The sequence below is a fragment of the Caretta caretta genome, chromosome 3 (assembly GCF_965140235.1).
Source record: "Caretta caretta isolate rCarCar2 chromosome 3, rCarCar1.hap1, whole genome shotgun sequence".
Taxonomy (NCBI): Eukaryota; Metazoa; Chordata; order Testudines; family Cheloniidae; genus Caretta; species Caretta caretta.
Genome location: NC_134208.1, coordinates 76,265,491 through 76,285,660, shown reverse-complemented (window position 1 = coordinate 76,285,660; position 20,170 = coordinate 76,265,491). Strand labels below are relative to the sequence as shown.

Here is a 20,170-nt window from a genome sequence, read left to right as displayed (position 1 = left end):
TTTTTACACCTGTTGCTCTGTAGAACAAACGCAGCTCTGAGAGAGTTTCTGATTCTTTTCTGGCTCATGAGTCAATACTAGAACTGTCAGCCAAGTCCCCATTAGCAGGAAGTTATGTGTTCAGTTACACTTGTGCAACCCCACTGAAGTCAACAGACGGCTGTACAGGTATAACAGAGGGCAGCATTTGGCTTGCAGAATCCTTTGTTACTGATGGTGATGCATGAGCCAGAAACAAAACAGGCTGACATTCAGCAAACTCAGCTGAGTTTGCAAGTCTAGAACCTAGAAAAAAAAATCTTTATTTTATTTAAATGCTTCCATAAAAAAATTGTTCTGTTTTAGAAGTATAAACACTGAGTTCCACCCTGGCGTTTTTATAAACTCACTTCTCAGGGTAGCATTACAATGATAAACTCAATTTACTACTTCATAAGCACCATGTAAAGAATGTAGAGTGGTGTAATGTGATTGTGATGGCCCTAACCAGTGAGAATTTCTTGTTGCTGCACGTTCTCAGTGAGCTGTGAAATAGACATCTAGCTACTTATGAGCCCGGCAAAAAGGGAATTGGAGTAATAGAGCCTTGTATCCACAAATATGTTGTATTGCTATTGTCTGGTCTTCACAGGTTAAATTCTAGATAAACTGGAATAAATTCTCCAACTAAAAAAAGTCTACTTTATTTTATTCAGATGAATGTACATTAATTTATTTAGTGTAATTCTGCAGTTCCTGCTCTAGAACAAAAGTGTCCTGTATTTTAGAAAACAGAACATCTATTTTGCAAACATAGAATAAGAGCTTAGTCTCCTACAGGCATTACTATTAAAGATAATCCTTTGCTTCATTAAAAGAATGAAATTTTGGTGAACAAGATCATAGTATTCCTAGTTAAAACTGATCAAAAAACACAGAAATTGCTTAATACAGTAAAGCTGTCATTGTGATTGAAGTTTGTGTTACAACAACAGTTCAGGCCCCTCTTCAAATTCTTATATTTTAGAAAGCCATTTTGAAAGCCATTTAAAACTGGGGTTGCCTGGGTATATCTATCTGACCACCAGGAGTGCTTTTTATATACCACACACACCTCAAATTATGTTAATAAAATAGTCTGAACAGTGCAGTCTTTTAGTTTTAGTAATCTGACTACTATCAGTTTAGTAGAGATTATTGTCCTAGGTCTACCTTTAAGATGATTCTTTGATCTCGTTGAGATATTGAACCTTCATCAGAGACACATTTTAATAGTTAGCTAGGAAATTCTCTCATTATATGACAACTTTCTATAGCTAGTGATTAAAATTATCTAGTAATATTGACTGAAAATGATGAAAAATAATCAAGGTAAAGGTCAGAAACTGTGATGTTGGCAAGATAAACTATTTGATTTCCGAGGTTTCGCTCCAATAAAAGGATAGCCACGCTGAATGAAAGGCACTCTTATTAAGCTAATAAATAAGAATGGCTTGGGAGCGGTTTCTGTCTGTTATATAACATTATGTTTAATTTCACTCTGCACAATAGGGCTTCACAACTTTAATGTCAATGGGCAGCAAAAATCCATGAAAAAAGTTAGTGGGCAGCAGTCAATATTAGACCACAATAATAAAAGAAGCTTAAATCACTGTATAAATTAAAGGCCTGGAATTACCTTTTTAAAGTTGGCTTGGAGGTTGTACAGTAGTGCATAAGAAAAGTACACCCCCATGTGTACCTTTTGTAAATCGGTATGGAGGCTTATTTCCATCCTCCTTACTCCACTTGCTTCTTTAATGAAGATGATGAACATATGCCTCCTTTGGGCCCCATCTGGAAAAAAATCATTAGAGATAAGTGTAGGGTGATCCTTTGGCTCAAAAGTGGAATATGTTTTCTTCAGAACATCAGCCCGTGCTTACCCAGGCACAAAGGAATTCATTCCAAACACTCAGACTCCACAAGATAACACATTGCTTTACCACTAGACTATGCTGGCTCCAAATGACCACACTTCTTTATTTTTTGCACTCTTTTGATTTACCATTTTAAAAAAAAATCCATTTAATTTATGGGCTGAGAAATATTGCAGGTTATTTTTTTTAAATGGAATTATGTTTGAGGTTCTAATTATACCTTAATTTTGGTATAACTCTTAATTAGAACTAGAATCAGTTAATTCTGCCTGAAAAGGTCCCTAGTATGCTTTAGTATTTGGAATTTAGAACATTTTTAGTAATTTACATTTCAGAAATTAATATTAATTACATTTAATGAAATGTTAAAATATATCAAAGAGCCCTTATTCTTTGATAAATTTTACAGTATATTTAAAGGGAAGTTATGAAGCTAAAACAAAATGTTCAATTTTGCCCTTTTTTCTCCTTTACTATATATGAATGGGTCTTCAAGCTTTCTTTCTTTGAAAAGTTCTCCTTTTTTGTTTGTTTTTTACATTCTGAAATGTGAAAAATATCCAGTCCTCGCTTCCTCTCGGCTGGAAGTCCTTGGCAAGAGAAGGTCTGAATAGAAAGGGTTATTATTTGAGCTTAATCTCTCCCCTACCACAAAACTGAGATGAAGAGAAAGCTAAGCTCTCTCTTAGAGTAGGATTCAGCTAAAACTGTCAAACAATCATTATCCCCTCTCTCTGTTTGATGGAGGTGGAGTTGCATTTAGAAAGCAAGTTTGACAACCCTGTGTGACATCATTCTGTAGGTCCTCCAAAATTATTATTAAGGACCTCCAACGAAGAAAAAGGAAAGCCCTGATATTTCTAAAAATACATAATCTGTAAAATATTTTTTAATTATATACTTTTTTTGGCTCTGTTACTTTTAATAGAAAAAAATTAACCTACTAAAAATTTGCTCCCTGAGTCTGTTAGCAAAAATTTATAAAGAAGAAAATATCAGATTTTAATTAAGACCAGACATTTTGTTTGTAATGTCATAAGATATGTGACTACGTCAAATGGTGGTAGGCTTGTTTATTGAAGTCTACTTTAAAACAGTGGAAATATAGCAATAGTGATTTGCCAAAGCTAATCAGTGGCCTACTAGTTAGTTCTAGATCAGATTGCCTGATTGGAGAATGGCTGGTTATAAACTGGAATCCAGATGTCAGCCTGCTTTATTTGGACCACAGTAACAGTATTTTGAAGCTAGTATTAACTGGCTGGTGCTCTGAAATACTAGTCAGCATACTAGAATGGAAAAAGAAGCTGTAATTGAAACTAACTTTACTGTGAAGATGTGTTCTAAATTTATAGCCAATGTTGCTTGAAATAAAACAGGCTGAATTAACAAAAATGCAGTTTTTTGCTTTTACATAATTTTACCTCATTTATAAGAAATGTGTGTAACCAGACATTCTTCAACAGACGGAATCATCCACAAAATATTTTTTACTGGGGAAAAAACAAAAAACAAACCAACCCTAACCTAATCTGTTACGTATGGATTGCAAAATTGTTTTCAGAAGTTTTCTTTATTTTGAAATCTCTCTCACCCCCCCATAACTGCAAATTAGAAAGAAGAGTAGATCTATTCATCTTTAATTTGGGAAAAGAAAGTGTGTTGAATTTGAAGTAGCTAAAATGTGAATGGTTTCAAGAAGGTAAAAGTCCAGATAACTTCTAGTGGGGGGAATAACAGAAGAAGAAACACTACATTGAAAAAATACTCTGGGTTCGTGGTCTGGTGAACCCAGTGCATTCTCCTCTCAGGAAGTGAATGAAGAATTTATCAGCCACGGGAGGTATAGTCTTGTAGCTGTGTGGGATGAGATTACCTGTTAGTTCTTATATGGGTGCATATATAGGAGCATGAGGACTTAGAGTGCTTCAGCAAAGATTTTTAAATGTGATCTCCCCCTCCCAGCACTGGAGGTGAGTGTCTCAGTCCACAATTTGTTGATCTAGTAATGGATCTCTCTTCAGCAAGAGAAGTACACTGTGTCTACAGTGATTACCCTAACTGGATTTCACTTGACTAGTTGCTTGTGGGTTGCATGATGATTCTGAAGGTGAGAAGTTGTGGATGGGTCATCTGTTTGTCATGACCTCCAGAATGTAAATATACTTTACCATAGTGGTCACTTACAAACCATTGGAACAATTTACCAAGGATTCTTTATCACTGGTAACTTTAAAACAAGATAGGATATTTTTCTAAAAGATATGCTCCAGGAATTATTTTGGTCTGTGTCATACAGGAGATCAGATTAGATGATCACATAGATTCCAAGGCTAGCGGGGAACAATGAATATATGGTGAAATGGCAATTTTTAAGTCTAAGTAGGTGAAGTACTGAAGCTTTCCGCAACTCATGATAAATTTTCCTTATTCTTGATATGTTTGCATCTACCTGTTTGGCAGGAATAATACAAGTCTGCTACTTCTTTTACTAGAAAATATGCTGTACTCTAATACTGTTGTTTTCATGTGTGATGTACAGCTGGTTCCTCAAAAATAGATAATCTTCCCTAGTGTCGATATAGGTCATATGGGAAGTATAGATCTGGATAAAATTGGTGTTAATGTAATTTTTATGCTCTAGGAGAGTGTGTGATACATTCTTATCTGGGAGAATTAATAACACTATTAATGTAAGATGTGAGAGGCATTGCTATAATTAAACATCTGATGCTAGCAGCCCTTCTAGAGTTTGGTACTAGAGACTCAGTTTTCAAACGTGAATGCTCAGTTTTGCTTTTTTCATGCTCGTATAGGATGTGAGACACCAAAATACTTGCTTAGATGCCAAGTGCCACTTTAAATAGCCAAATACAGACCTAGTTACCTTAACTGTTTGAAATAACACTTCTGAACTCTTGCTACTATCTAAGGCTAGAAGTGTTTAGTGAAAGAGAATTCAAGAGGTTAAGGGGAAAAGAAGAACAATAAGGGAGGAGTTGAGGGGGAGAAGAGTCAGGAATGCACAGATGATGATGGAAACAGGGCATGTAGAGAGGTGAAACAAAGAGCTGGTCCCATTTACCAGTCCATGACAAGAAGCCCTGACTCTGAAAATAAAGCTAAATGTCATCCAGGAAGCAAGGAGTGAAAGGAACCGGAAGGGGAGGTGCAAATTGGCCAACTAAAGGTTTAAAAAAAAATAATTGGGGCATGACTCCTTTGAAATTGTGAGCCCTGTCTTAAAGTTCTAGATGGATCATTGAATATCTTCACCCTTTTATGTATATTAAGTATATAAAGGGGTAATTTGTGATTGTTTATAATAAAACAATGTAAAACAATACTGTTAGTTTGAGGGGAATGGTGGTGGTGGGTCAATCAGTTGAGGAAGTGGGGGGGAAGGGGGGGAGGGAGAAAGAAATGGATGATTCTTTCCATAGCAACTGTTTAGCGTCTGGTACTAATTCATCCACTGTTAATTTTGTTAGTGTTGCAGCTGTCAGACGTTTTGCTAGGACAGATTGTGTGCATAGCTACAGGGCCCTTCTGTTTGTTTTCCACTATTCTGAATATTAGGACTGCAGACTTTTGACTTATCTAGAGACTTAGTGACTGACACAACATTTATGTATTAAGAGGACCTAAATATTTCCTATATTTGTTACGGCTGAATAATTTTATCAGTGGAAGAAACTTCAGTTACTTTGTTTAGAAATGTGCACCAAGTTCATATTACAGTACTTGAGTGATTAGTGTCAATGAGTATATTTTAGAAAATATATTAGAAAAAGGTATTAGAAAAACTGCTCTGTACTTCCCCCATAATACAACTACTTGTTTTGCTGCACGAATGTTGCTAAACAAGATTTTATTGCTGGTCTCCAGGATGATGTGGAACAAGGTGCTGTACTTCTGATGAAGAAGAGATTCATTCTCTCTCTCTCTCTTTCCTAATGTATTGTAAAGCGTAGGGAGGGATTCACTGGGGACGTGGTGAACTGAGGTTACAGGCACTTATGTGTACTGTACTTTTTGGAAACCAGCCTTACAGAATGCTTGGAACATTCCACCATCATCATGCTGCTGAGAGAAATAATGTTTATGGAATGATGAGATAATGCTACAGGTGATTCATGGAATGAAGGAAAGAGAAATCTTTTTTTTTTTATTTGTCAGCTTGTTAGGACACTTTTTTTGTAGGAGGAGGATTGAGGATTTTCTACAATTTTTCTTCGCTTTTTAATTGAAAAAGTTCCCAGGTTTCACTGCACACCTTACTTCATTAAAAGCCCTTCCCCAGCATCAGACTGTAGGGGCTGCTTCTTTCCTGACTGAGCATAGAGATTTTTATGAGAGTCTCTATGACTTGCATACATGTACTTGCTCCACTTCTGGAGAATTGTAGCAGAGAAGAGTGGACCTGTCAGGCTGACCTTCCCTCTTGTGCTGCTGACATAAAACCAAAACTTGTGGACCCCCTTCCATCCCTGAAAAAATAAGTAGGTGACACATCGTTCTTTAAATGAGACTAAAGAACATGGTAAGGAACCTCAGAGAAACCTAACAAAGCTAGGTGAATGGGCAGCACAAACATGGATGACATTAATTGCTGGCAAGTGCAAGGTATTGCACGATGCCAGGAATAATTTTTACTACTCATATGTTCCTGGATTCTAAATTAACTGTACCCATTCAGGAGAAAGACCTGTACATCATTTTGAACAGCTCAGTGAAAATATTTGTTTGGTCTGTAATGGTAGTAAACAAAGCAAACAAAATCTTTATTCAGATGTATAAAGAACAGGATAGAAAACAATACTGAAAATATTTTAATGCTGTAATATAAATCATTGGTATGCCCTAACCTGGAATACCGTGTTCAGTTCTGGACAGTCTGTCTCAAAAAAGATACTAGAGAGGCAAGGTGGGTGAGATAATGTCTTTTATTGGACCAACTTCTGTTGGTGAGAGAGAGAGAAGCTTTCAGGCTACACAGAGCTCTTCTTCAGGTCTGGGAAACTTATTTAGAATGTCACAGCTAAATAAAAGGTGGAACAGATTGTTTAGAATAAGTAGTTAACACATATATTTCAAGGGACCATTCAAGGTGAAGTGACCTGTTAACACCCCTCCAGTCATAGGGGGAAAGGAAGTAGCGGGTAGTGGAGAAAGGCACCTGGGTGAGGTTTGCCAGTGGGTTATTGATTTTTGTAATAAACTGTAAATCCAGTGTCTCTATTCAGTCAGTTATTTTTAGTGTTTAGCAAAGTTATTAATTTAATCTGTTCCACCTTGTGTTTAACTGTGACACTCTGAGTACATTTCCCAGACCTGAAGAAGAACTCTGTATATAAGATATTACCTCACCCACTTTGTCTCTCTAGTATCCTGGGACTGACAGGGCTACAAGAACACTGCATACATTATTTAAAAAAAAAGATACAGCAGAAATAGAAAGGATCCAGAGAGAGTCAACAAAAAATATTTAGAGGCACAGACACACTTCCATATGAGGAGAGGATCTTTAAGTATTTTGTTATTAAGTTTCCCATGACTTGTGAGGAAAGCACAGTCGAGAAGGTTTATTTTGTTTTTGTTTTGTTTTGTTTTTAAAAATCAGGATAATGTATTGCCCCTGTATAATGTGATTGGGCTACTTTATTACAATTGTGGGGTTTTTTTACAGTGTTGCTTAATTCTGAACAACAAAGGATGACTTAATCTCGAATACATATGAAGATTATTATACTTTAAAAGAAGTGTAAAAAATTGTATTTGGGGTGTGCACTTTTAACTAGTACTGCATAATTTTCATTGTAAAAATAGCCACATTCTAACTGGTAGATAATGATTAGAAACATCTTTTTAGCTGATGTACAAGATATAAATGCTTGACCCAAGATCAGCAGTGAAATGATAGGCTTAACTAATAAGTACATGGCTGTCACAGTTGTCCTTCACTTCTTATGACCATTAACAGGAGTTCAACCTGTTCTGTCATTATACTGCTGACACTGTACAACAGGTTGTAGCGCATTGGCACTGGCTTCCATATGTCAGCACATCTGTGAGCGGTCAACTCAACCAACCATCTTAGAGTCCTGCACTTTTGCCAAGGATCTTGCTTGAAGCATATTTTCAAGGAGACAAGAGCACATCTCTTAGTTGTCAGATTTCTATGAATCAGTGTGGATTAATTCTTTTACTCCCAAATTTATGTTAGTAAGGATAGGAATCTTCCTGTAATTACCCTGTAGTGTACTGGTTCACCTTTTTATATTCTCCTTCTCCCCCCACATCCTCCCAACATAAACAAAAAGCAGATTTACCAATCCTGAGCATTTTTCCGCAGCATTGTAAAGATTTAGAATTGACTGTGGCATTAATATAGCATGTTACAGGCATGGGTGCCCAATTGTTCATATATTAATCATGTGTTAACAATGACATCACTTGTCAGTCAAAGTAAACCAGCCAAACCTATCTTACCATCTTTTTAAAAAATGTTTTCCTGTCACTTCACCTTTAAAAGGTTAACTGTTATACTCCAATCCTCATTTTGTTCTATATAATAGCATGTGATAATTGTTAGTTCTTTCAGTTAATCCATTTTAACTATAGTGAAGATCTTAAAAATACAGCAAAGTCTAAAGAAAATTTTTAAAAATAACCACTTCTAGCTCTGTTAGATGCCCCTCACACTACAGTAAAACTCTAAAACAAAAGGTGTCTTAATGATTTCTCTTTAATGGGAACTACCACATCTTGTTGGTCATATGTGTCCTTTCCTATTTAAGACAATAAAGTTAATAAGTAGAACATCAAATGAAAATGTTCTCCCTTGGAACTTTTCACTAAATTAATTCTGATTAATAGTATATGTTGTTAATCAGTGGGAAACTATACTACACATCCATTAATGATAATGAAAGATGTATGCAATTATCCTTGAATTCCATTACTAATCTGTCTCTGATTTAAGTGAGTTGTACGTATCTTATATAAAAAAGGACTTTATAGCGTTGCTCATTGTTTTGACTCTGGAAGATGTCAGGTTTCATCCTCATCAGTTTTTCCCCCCATTTCTCTCCGATGTGTGGGAGTTGTGTGTGTACAGATATGGGAAGATATCTGCTGAATATATTGATAAATTTTGGGTGTTTTAGAACAACAGCAATGTATGTAAAGTATTACTGAACCCAGCAGTTCTCCGGCTAATTTGTTTTTCCAAAAGTGAGTTGATTTTACAGCTTGTTACTTAAATAAATTTCAGAGTGAAGAATGACTTTATAGATGTCACTTCTCTTGCCCTATGTTAACCGTAGAAGACCTCCGTAGTGTATGACAAACGGGCACAGAATGCAAATTATAAGGTACTATATTTACAAATATGAGTCTTTGATCTGCACGTATACTGTGCACTTGTGTAATTATTAATGCTCATTATTTTTGTTGGAGCATCTAGGAGCCCTGTGTTTCACATCCCTTCAGTGTTCCTCTCACAGGCTATTGGTATGATATTATAAAGCAAAGCTGACCAGTTCTGTTACAAGACTAGGAAAAATCATATTGTCTTCTAGCTCAAGACCTGGTTTGGACAAGTGAAATTATTGTGCACTGGACAAGGTGATGACATGCTTTTAAAAGTAAGTGCACTGACTAGCCAGAGTGTGCAACCTGAAAATGAAAACTCACTCCCTCTTCTGTTGATTTCATTTCAAATGTAACTGAGCAGTGGAAGAAATAGTTTTTTCTGGCCAGTCTGCTAATTTGATGAAATTCCTACTTGGACTCTGCTCAACTAGTTTTGCCCCATACTACATTTTCGGGAAGGTGCACGTGGCTAACTATGCATGTGCTGTTCCCAAAGTGAAGCAGGAGTTATACCTACCATATGGTGACATTTACAAGGAAACTTCAGTTTAAATCTCAGGGTAGATGCATTGGCCTGGGATTTTAATTGAAGTCAGATCAGCAGCTTGCTCTGGAAAAGAGGGCATGCAATATTGTAACAGAGGGGATGGTATCTTTCTATAAGCATCTTTAATGTGCAGTAAAATTATGTTAAGAATAAATACTTAAACACAGTCTCATTTAGATTACAAGAAGTTTGGAAACAACAAAACTATAGATCTGTGTAGTCCTTTGACAAGTTGATCCTGACACCGAGGATGTATAAAAATATGCTTAGAGATCTTTACTTAATTTTGCATTAGAAATAAATTAATTTTTTCTTGATGAATATTTGTTAAAGTATGATTATATGTTATAGTGGACTGTTAGTATAAAGGGGACTCACAGGGTTTTGATGGGAGCCATGATTTAGGCTACTATCTGTTTACCATGCAATACAGTATTTGTTTTATAAATAGATGTCAACCCATATAGTTTACAAACATGTCATTTGTAGAAACTGTTGGCCCAGCCTTCAAGAATTTTGCTTCATTTGGGTTTGGGAGGTGGACAGTGATGCCTCTGACTCTCTTTTAAAATAATAAATTTGCTAGTGGTCATTTCAGTTTTTTTCATTTGTCTTGGGTAATAACTGTAAAATCAGCAACTGCCAGTGTTCCTTCTGTGTCCTTGCCCTGACTCCCAAGCTGGCTCCTTTCTTTTGCTGCTGATGCCAGACACCATAAAAGAGGACAGCTCGAAGGACGCACTGTGAGAGGACAAGGGCAACACCAGACGTATGTTTGGATTCCTTGTTTGGCAGATTTCTAATTCACAGGGACCAGAAATTTTGTAGGGATAGACTGCAATAGTTGTGGTGTTTCTGAAACCTGTGGTAGTTTAGATCATTTGTTTAATGTGGGAAGTATTTAGGTGTGGTAGTGGTAGGGAAGGAAGTTTATACTAGGAATTGTAAGCAAGCATTTGACATTGCACATCTAAAAGATGCTGAATTTTTTTGGCATATTCTCCTGTTTGTTGTTACCAAATAAGCATACAAAATAAGTGTGTGCATTTGAAAATGTGACACACTGAGTATTTTAATCATTTACCTCTTGTTACTCCCCTAGCCCTGTTCTTGTATCTAGTATCATGGATGCATAAAAAAAAATTAACTTTCCCTGTGGATGAGGAGCCTCATAGGAGCAAGAATAGTGAATTTTGGCTGTTTAAAACTCAACACATTTATTTTTTTCAACAACTTCCTGTTTTCTCTCCCATGTACTTGAAACTATTCAGCATGCAGTTAGATAATATCTCTTTCCTTTTGCGGTGCTTTCAAAGAACTTCATTGTAGATTCAGTGCTTTCCAAATAGCATTCAATTCTATATCTATGTTCATTGGGGTATTTAAAAAAATTTATATTCCCACGCTTTCCCTCTAACCGTGTGATGGGATATGTGTTTAAGTGCATATATTCCAGAAATTCTGAGTTCTCCTGACTAGTATTAATTGCAGAAGATGGTATTGGATGTGACAGACCATGTGACAGTTATTTTGTTGACTTGGGAAATTCATGTACATGGTTTGAGTTACATTTTCCTTCCTTACTCATTTTTGGCATTTTGCCTATCCATGGATGCATATTCCATACCACTTGATAGTAAGACAGTAAGTGAAATAATCTATTAAAAATAGCTGTAAATAAGAGTAGATGTTATTTGGAGCACTGAGAAAACCCCTGTTTTCTCGATAGTGAAATTCTGTCTTTGCTATTATTTTTCATCACAGAAAGTTTCTCCTTCAATAGAGGCTGAAGAAAAATGTTCTGTAGCAAATTCCTTGAAGAAGTGATCTCTCTCAAAATTGCAGTCATCTTTTAGTGTGCTCATTGGGACTGAGGCCACAAACTTCTTTTTTTTCCACTGAATGCATCCAATGAATTGAGCTGTAGCTCATGAAAGCTTATGCTCAAATAAATTTGTTAGTCTAGAAGGTGCCACAAGTACTCCTTTTCTTTTTGCAAACTTCCTTCAGTTAATATGGCCACTGCTTCCATTCCCCTGCTCCTCATTGTGTTCCTCTCTGTCTTCTGACAGCTATTATTATTAGGGGGCTATTATTTTCCTCTGAGGGCAGCTTGGTTTCACTCCTATTGGGAACAAAGGAAGGCAGTAACAGTTTCAAAAGAAGGCAATTCTCAGTGAGTTTCTCTGAGGAAGCCGGTTTTTTTGTTCAGCCTCTACGGAAGGAGAAACTTGTAGTTATGAAAAATAACAGCACCCCCCTCCCATTAACTCTAAATTTATTTTTAGAAACACATTTCTTTACTTTGCACCAGATCTACTGAACGGAGTGATGTAGGAGGATGTAGGGGTGGAGGGCTGGAGGCAAGGGAAACTATTGTGTGTGCATGGCAAAAGGCAGAGAACAGGAGAAATGGGGAACTTGGGGCCTATATGTATAAGGGAATGTGGAGGACAGGCAGAAAAGGAAAAATAGGATAATACACTCTGACTACTTTGTGCTGCTCTGGTGATGCAACGCAGCTGTAAATCTAGCTTAACTGGCCATATATTCTGGATGCTTTGGGCTCTTCCAGGGTGTCATAAAGCTACCAGAGAAGACTGGTGAAACTGGCCTTAAAAGTTAAAATGATTTAAGATTGATATTACGTATCAACATTTCTGTGCAACCATTAAAAATATATGGTAACATTCTTTTTAGTGTTAATGTAGGAAATTTTTTGGGATATTTTTTAAAATTTGCAAACAAAAACTAAGATGGAGTTATGGTAGATAATATATATCAGTAATACATTAATGATTACAGGGATATTGTAATTATACCAAAAGCAAGCATTACAAACCTAGGAAATTCAGAGTTAAGGTTAAACTTAAAAGAAATCCAAACATGTTAAGATATGGACATGCACAAACAACTTTAACTGTGCTCTGCAGTGGCACCATGCAATAACTGGATGATTATAATGCATTTTACTGTTTTTGGTCCCAGAATAGATTGGCTTTTAAAGACTTGTGAATTTTTTTCACACCTCTCAACGTATCATTATAGGGCAGAGTTAAGGTTGTTCGGGTGTCTTAACTGTGTATTTCCATATCTTGAAGTGTAGATAATCTAACAATTTTTGATTCAGCATCTATATATTTTTTAGAATCCTGGGTCTCTACCATTCTTTTTTACCATGATGTGGACTACATTCACAGGAGGCTGTTATCATTCCAATCACCACTATTATTAACTTCTCCTTCTCCTTTCAAACACTACTTGGCTCCTTCTATCTTTCTAGATAAAAATAACACTGCTTCCCTGAAGCATTTAGGAATTCAAAGACCATTCTGGATCCATCTGTTCATCTGTTAATCATACTATCATTTTGTGTGGTTTGATTTTTGTTTCTAGGTCTTGTAAGATTGCTTACATATACTTTGGGTACGTAATTCCATTCCGCTGTACAAGTACAGGAGCTTTTCACACTCTAAATTGTCAAGCTTCATTATTGGGAGCAATCAGGAAGCTTTATAAGGTTCCCTGGTAGAGTCTCATCCTCTAGTGTTAAGGATTATTAAGGGTGATTAAAGCTCTGCCAAATTCCAGATTAGAACTCCTCAGATTCCACTTTCCTCTGTGTAAACTTTCACCCCTGGTCTTTTCCCTCCCTTCTGACTGTCCATGGAAGTTGCCTGTTTAAAAGTATTTACCTCTGCCGAAAACATTGGTACATTGATGTCTGTAAATACCTTTTTACAGTTTTTCATAAGGGCATAGAACATTCCTGTGAACTACATTTGGGAACAAAACAGAGTACTGTAATCAGATAATAAACCTCCTTTCTGTCTGTCTAAGGGAGGCCTTTAGGCATACTCTGGATCTTGTCAGGGCTATGGCAGTGTTTCTCCACAGAACAAAAGTGCTTTGTAAATGGATGCAGAGGCATAGGTGCTGACTCCGTGGGTGCTCTGGGGCTAGAGCACCCATGGGGAAAAATTGGTGGGTGCTCTGCACCCATTGGCAGCTCCCTGCCCCAGCCCTAGCTTGCCTCCACCTCTTCCCCTGAGCGCACCGCTGCGTCCTGCTTCTCCCCCCTCCCTCCCAGCACTTGGGCCGCAAAACAGCTGTTTTGCGGCCCAAGCGCTGGGAAGGAGGGGGAGGTGGAGGAACGCGGCGCGCTGGGGGAAGATGCAGGGCTGGGGCGCAGATTTGGGGAGGGGTCCAATAGGGACAGGGAGGGGGCGGAGTCGGGGCGGGGGTGGGGCGCCTGTGCTCAGAGGGCTCAAAAAGTATGAAAATACACTAAATAAATCGTAGTTAAATGGTTATTAATATGTATTAAGGGAACATTACTAGCATAAGGCTTGCCTTAGCCACTTGCAGTAAGGCCCATTCTTCTTAGAGGATGGCTTCCTCTTGGCCTGACAAGGGAGTCTGCTTCGGTGGTTGAGATCAGCGAGGTATCAGTGTAAAGCTTGTTTTGTCCCTTTACTCATCATTACAGAGTGACTGTAAGAATGTCTGCACGTGCAGTCTTTGGATTTGGAATTCTGGGTGCCAGTGTCTTAGATGGTATTCTCTGCTTCCCTCCGTAGTTAGCCTGCTTGGTGTCAGGGTAGGTACTGCTAAGCAGGAGGTTCCCTCACAGAAAGGAAGATTTTGATCTTACTTTCTCTGCAGAAGCCAATCCTGATTTGAGTTCCAACTGGAGGTGGCATAGTTTCCAGTTGCATTTTGTCTTATCACTTGGCGAGCTCAGGATGGCTGCAGGGGGAATCCATTAAAAACTGGGCTTTCCACAACCATCAGTTTGCATTGATAAGACCAAATCTTCCTTCCTCCTTGTCAGTTGTGGAGATGGAAGGTTATTAAAGGGAACTAGGAGGACAAGTACAATGCAGCTTTCTCCCACAGGGAAAATATTTGCATATGGTATATGCATACAAGAAAGGAATAAAGAAGATTAATGGTGAGTTATAATCGTTTTCAGGGCTTCTCAGGTCATCCTGTCTTAATCTTGAATGACCGGACTCTAATATCCTTTTGTTGGTACTGCTGAGCCTGGGTAAGGATATTAGAATCTGGCCCTTACACTGTAAACTCTTTGGGATGGAGTTTGTGTCTTGTATAGGTCAGTCATATGGTCAGCCCTTAAAAAGGTAAATAATAATAAAGCAAAGATGGTTGACAGCTGGAGATCAGTTTGAAGAATTTCGGGTAACTGGCTAAAGGGCACTAAAAAGAAATTTGTGTTGGCTTAGGTATCAGTATGCACTGCAGAAAGTTTTCCCATAGAGGGAGTAACCAGGCAAACCGAGGGCTTTAGAGACTGATTCTAGGCACAGACGTGAGGTAGCAGTGAGCCATGCAGAATAGGTCCAATGAACTGATTACTTTCCTTTTTTTCGCCTTCTATTTAACTATTTTAGTTTCTGCCTGATTTTCTTATTGTGTTTTTGTTTTGTAGGGTTTTTTTTTTTTTTTTGGGTGGGGGATAATTCTAAAGAGATGCTGATCGGAGCTTTCCTTGGGGAAAGGGTCCTGGAGCTGAACTCCTGCTCCTTCTAAACACTGTTCTCAGGTCATGGTTACAATGCTCATAGAGGTAAATGTTTGCAGTAGAACAGTTGTTTGTGTGTGTGGCAGAGTAACTGCCTGTGTAGCCACAAGCATGCAGGGGGCGAGGAAGAAAATACACAACTGCAATTTTTTTCTGAAAAACAATTAGACAATCTCTATGCTTTGGACATACTCTGTAGTTATAGTTTTAATGCCAGAGGGTGTGATAAGTGGTTAAAAGAATTAGCATGAGGAAGGATGGCAGGGCCATTTAAGAATATGCTATTCAGGCATATGCAGATTTTCCTTCTGGCAGTGGTCTTGAAGAAGGCTCTTGGCAAGTTAGACTTGTACATAATTTGTTCCATCCAGAAGGCAATCAGTTAATGATTATATAGACCCTTTGCTATGCTCAGTATTATATGCTGCTTTTGATCAAGTGATACAGATAATTAGGACTTGCAATAACAGCTCAACTCATGGCAGAAACTGACCTAGAATCAGCATGTTGCTTGTTGCTTAAACACACACATTCTCTTTTTTTTTTTATATATTTGGAAGACAATATTTCTCTTGATAAGAGTATACCTAGAGCTTGTGAAGTTTCCTGTTTGTTGTGCTTTTAAGTTCAATACATTCTGGAATCAGTGTTGAAGCAGAGGACCGGCAAAATCATTCCTCCAATAGTTAGATGACTCTTTTTGGTTTTGTTTGAGAACTCGTCAGATATTATTGGGAAAGATTTCCAAAATGATTTGCAAGTTATGATAGCAGGTGAAAATCTGTGGTGAATAACTTTTGGGTGTTAGACAATTCTTGATGATATAGTTTAATACTACTGAGGTTTCTTTATATTCTCTTGCTACCAAGTAACAGCAAATAATGTTACCGAGTATTCATACATTGCTTTGTGTACTTTGGGCCGTGTAATGGGTAAAAATTTCTGAGGAGACTGGGTCTACTTTGCTAAGCATAGCATTAGTTAAGCTTAATAGGACTAACACTAATGCTTTTCTGGGTATTGAAGTGTCTGACTCCTGGAATTCTGTTAGCCCCCCCCAGATTTCTTGATGATATGATATGATCAGAATTAGAAAAGGTGCCATTTATATCAAGACCTTTTTTGATACAGCCTAGGTGATTTAGTCAGATGAGCTGAACATGCTATGGGACACAGGAAGATCAAAATCGCCTTTGTTATGAATGAATAATTATATGTGATCCTCCTTGAGTTATGATGACATATCTAGATAACTTATTGCTATATTCAGTAACCACACACAAGATAGAATGTGTAACTTTTGGTATTTAGCCACGCTGTGGGATCATAATATTTTATATAACTGAGGATGGAATTACTTGAATTACTACAGTGAGACGTGAGCTGGCCCCGTCAGCTGTGATTTTTCAAAACTACAATTGGGCATCCAAATACCCTAGGCCGATTTGAAAAATGTCAGCAGTCATGTACACCAACTTATTACCCTGCTGGTCCAGACCTAGCTTTATGGAGTGGATGGGCTAGGTCAAAAAGATGCTTGAAAGATTTTGTCGTCAGTCGGAGGCTTTTCATGTATTCTAGAAATAAAAGTATCCTTTTGGCTTGCCTGTGCTGCTGCCTGCAGCTCCCATTGGCCGGGAACAGCGAACCGTGGCCACTGGGAGGTGCAAGCAGCCATACCTGCGGACGCTAATGTAAACAAAGCGTCTTGTGGCCCCCTGGGGGCTTACCCTGAACAAGCTGCAAACCAAGTTCGGGAACCCCTGCCCTAGATTCATATGGAGCATGGCATTTATTTTTTTAATATATTCACCATCTTACCCATTCAGATGCCTTTCACTACATTCAGTAAGTTTAAAAATCAAAAGGCTGGTTGAGCAAGTAGGCTTGAAGCTATCATAGGTAGATTATTGAAGTATAAATGAGGATGAGCTCTTATCTTATTGTTACTTTCTAAGTAATTGTACTTGTGTAATTTCTGACCTGGACTATGTTCCCATTTGGTCCAAGACTCAAGATGTTCCTTCAGTCTCTAAATACAATTTTTCCAAATATTGTATGTATTATAACACTGAGTCCTGTATTCTGTACGTCAGCCTGAGGTTTTTGTCTTTTTTAAAAATTATTATTATTATTTTTTTGAAGGGTAGAGGAGGGGCACGGTTGGGAGAGGGAGTATAGTGTTTTGAAAATACTTCCCCAGAAATCCTAAGTGGAAGCCATCAGAGTCATTTTGAACTTTTCTCGCTTCTTCTATAGGGCCCCTCGGTTTAAAGGGTTCCAACAGCAGGATAGCCAAGAGCTTCTCCACTATTTGTTGGATGCAATGAGAATAGAAGAAACAAAGGTAAAATCTTTGTATATTTTCAGTGAAGTAGCTTGAATTGACTGTAGATCAGATGTCATCTTTTCACACACTTTGTTTTCTCTGTTTAAAATATACATAATGAAATGACTACTAAGGCTTGTTTCTACTATTTTCCAAAAAAGCAACTTGATTATTACATTTTCATTTTGGTATTTTAAATCTGTTGATCTGGATGCAGATTTCAGTTGATTGTTGAAGGGGATATCATAAATGATGGTGGTTATAACTTTACTGTAACTTTGGAAACACCATTTTAGGAGACTGAATCTTCTGTAGTTATTTAAAAAATACGCTTTTTAAGTGGTGGGGTAAAAGTCATGTCCCTAACTCATTTGGTAAAATCTGCTTCAGGATAAAACTTCATATACCTCCCCACATCCAGGGAGCAATTAGTTTATGTTCTAAAATTTCACTGAAACCAATTTGACTGAAAAAAAAAATTAAAGCAAAAATATTATCCAAGTTTTTGATGTCTTTTAGCAATGTTTTAAGTGAAGAAAAATTGCTTGTTTTACAAATGAAACTGTATTTTACATTACTTAACAAATCTAGATCCCCTAAATATATATATGGTACGTAAAGAAAGCTTTTTATATTAAAAAGATATCTATACACGTTTAGTATTTACTTTCTTCATTTCTGCCCCTTACTTCCCTTTTTCCAGAAGTACAGTCTTGAACCATAATACATCTGATCTGATTTGTTTGACATCTCAGGTTCATCACTGTTTTTCCTCTTTCTGACTCAGAGGAAAAGGTCTTTCTTCAAGCAATTGTAATAGCAAATAACCTTTTCCCGAAGGAGACGCTTCACTATGGTAGTGATCGTTCAATATAGCCCTTCTTCCATCTCAAGCAAAGTTTTTAATTCAGTAGTTCTCAAACTTTTGTAGTGGTGACCCCTTTCACACAGCAAGCCTCTGAGTGTGACACTCTCTCCCCCCCCCCCCTTATAAATTAAAAACACTTTTTTTATATTTAACACCATTATAAATGCTGGAGGTGAAGTGGGGTTTGTGGTGGAGGCTGACAGCTCACAACCCCCCAGGTCTTAACCTCGCGATGCCCTGTGGGGTCCCGCCCCCCAGTTTCAGAACCCCCGGGTTAATTGTATAGTACCTGTAATGTATCTATACTGCATTATCATGGACATGAGATCTGAAGCCACTCCTGTACCCAGGTCTCTGGCACAATAGAGCCATTGAGCCATCGCCACACAGCAGCTCTATGTTGCAGTATTTTTATGTATTTTGGACTTCATGGAGCTATTTTTCTGACAAATGGCACATCTGGTCATCAGTCAGTCCATATTGTCATTGTCTGAATAAAGACGATAGACAATACTATTATAGCTTCCAATGTACAGCAAGATTATGCGGCGACAGTATGCTATAAATAAGCTGCAAAAGTGGTTAGCATGAATTGTGGAAATGCACTGCGAACGTGCAACTCAAACCCAGTTGAATATCAACAAGCTCCTTGTTGCAAAGCTGAAAACTTAGTTCATGTAAACAATAGGCTGTATCCTAAAAGTAGTGAACTGTGGAGAAGCTTTTCTCAGTCCTGACCTTGTAATGTCATAAAAGGACCCACTGAGCAAAACTATAAGGACTGCTGTTTTTTATTGCTTTTACTTTAAGGGGGGGGAAAAGAGTTTTCAGAATGTTGTAGTGATGGTGGTACTGTGTTGTTCCTATTGACTTTAATGGGATAGAGTGGTTTAAACCCTATTTACTGTGCAACCTATGAGAATATAGGTTTGACAGTAAAAGCAAGGAATGCTTACTTAAACTAATATTCTGACACTCCTCCTCTTCTCCCCCTGTAATGAACAGATTAACAAAAATGACAGCATAAATTCTAGTGCCGTCAGTGAACATGGCAGCATGATTAGGTCTTAGAATGTATTTTTTATTTGTTCTATTAATAGTTTCATTAGAGAGTAATGGTGGCCGCTGTTATCACCATAATAGAACATGCCGAGGAATATTTTCTTTATGCATTAGGTTGTACAGTATTTCTGCCATCTCTGTTATTGGGTAAGTAAAGGTTGGTTCCACCTTTTATAGCAATTAAACCCCTGTTTTTCCATAACGGTGCATTACTATTAACAGTGACTTTATTACCTCAGGCTGTGCAGTAAGGGACATTACTAGTAAAAGCTCTTTTTTTTTCTCCCCTTTCTTTTTCGGGTCTATAAATGGTATGACAAACTGAGAATGTCAGATCTGTGGATCTATTCAATCTTGTGAGCAATGACAGTTGTGCCAGTCAGATACAAGCAGTAGCAGCATTGTCTGTCATGAGAACTGCACAGCTGTTAATCGTGCTATTGTTATGGAGTGTCACTACCATGTGTTTTTTGATTGAAGAAAGCCTACAGCAATATGTCTGCCACCAGAATCCTTTAGAAAATGATTATAGCCACTAACCTTC

The 20,170-nt window shown here is 37.6% G+C and overlaps 1 protein-coding gene across 2 annotated transcripts in view; it reads left to right on the top strand.

The window, feature by feature from the left end:
* USP45 (ubiquitin specific peptidase 45) overlaps nt 1-20,170 on the top strand; it is a 112,404-nt gene that overhangs the window by 54,914 nt on the left and 37,320 nt on the right. For both annotated transcript variants that reach the window (XM_048844936.2, XM_075126597.1), the window contains exon 9: nt 17,627-17,714. In XM_048844936.2, the coding sequence (XP_048700893.2) occupies nt 17,627-17,714 (88 nt within the window). The remainder of the gene's footprint in view (nt 1-17,626; nt 17,715-20,170) is intronic.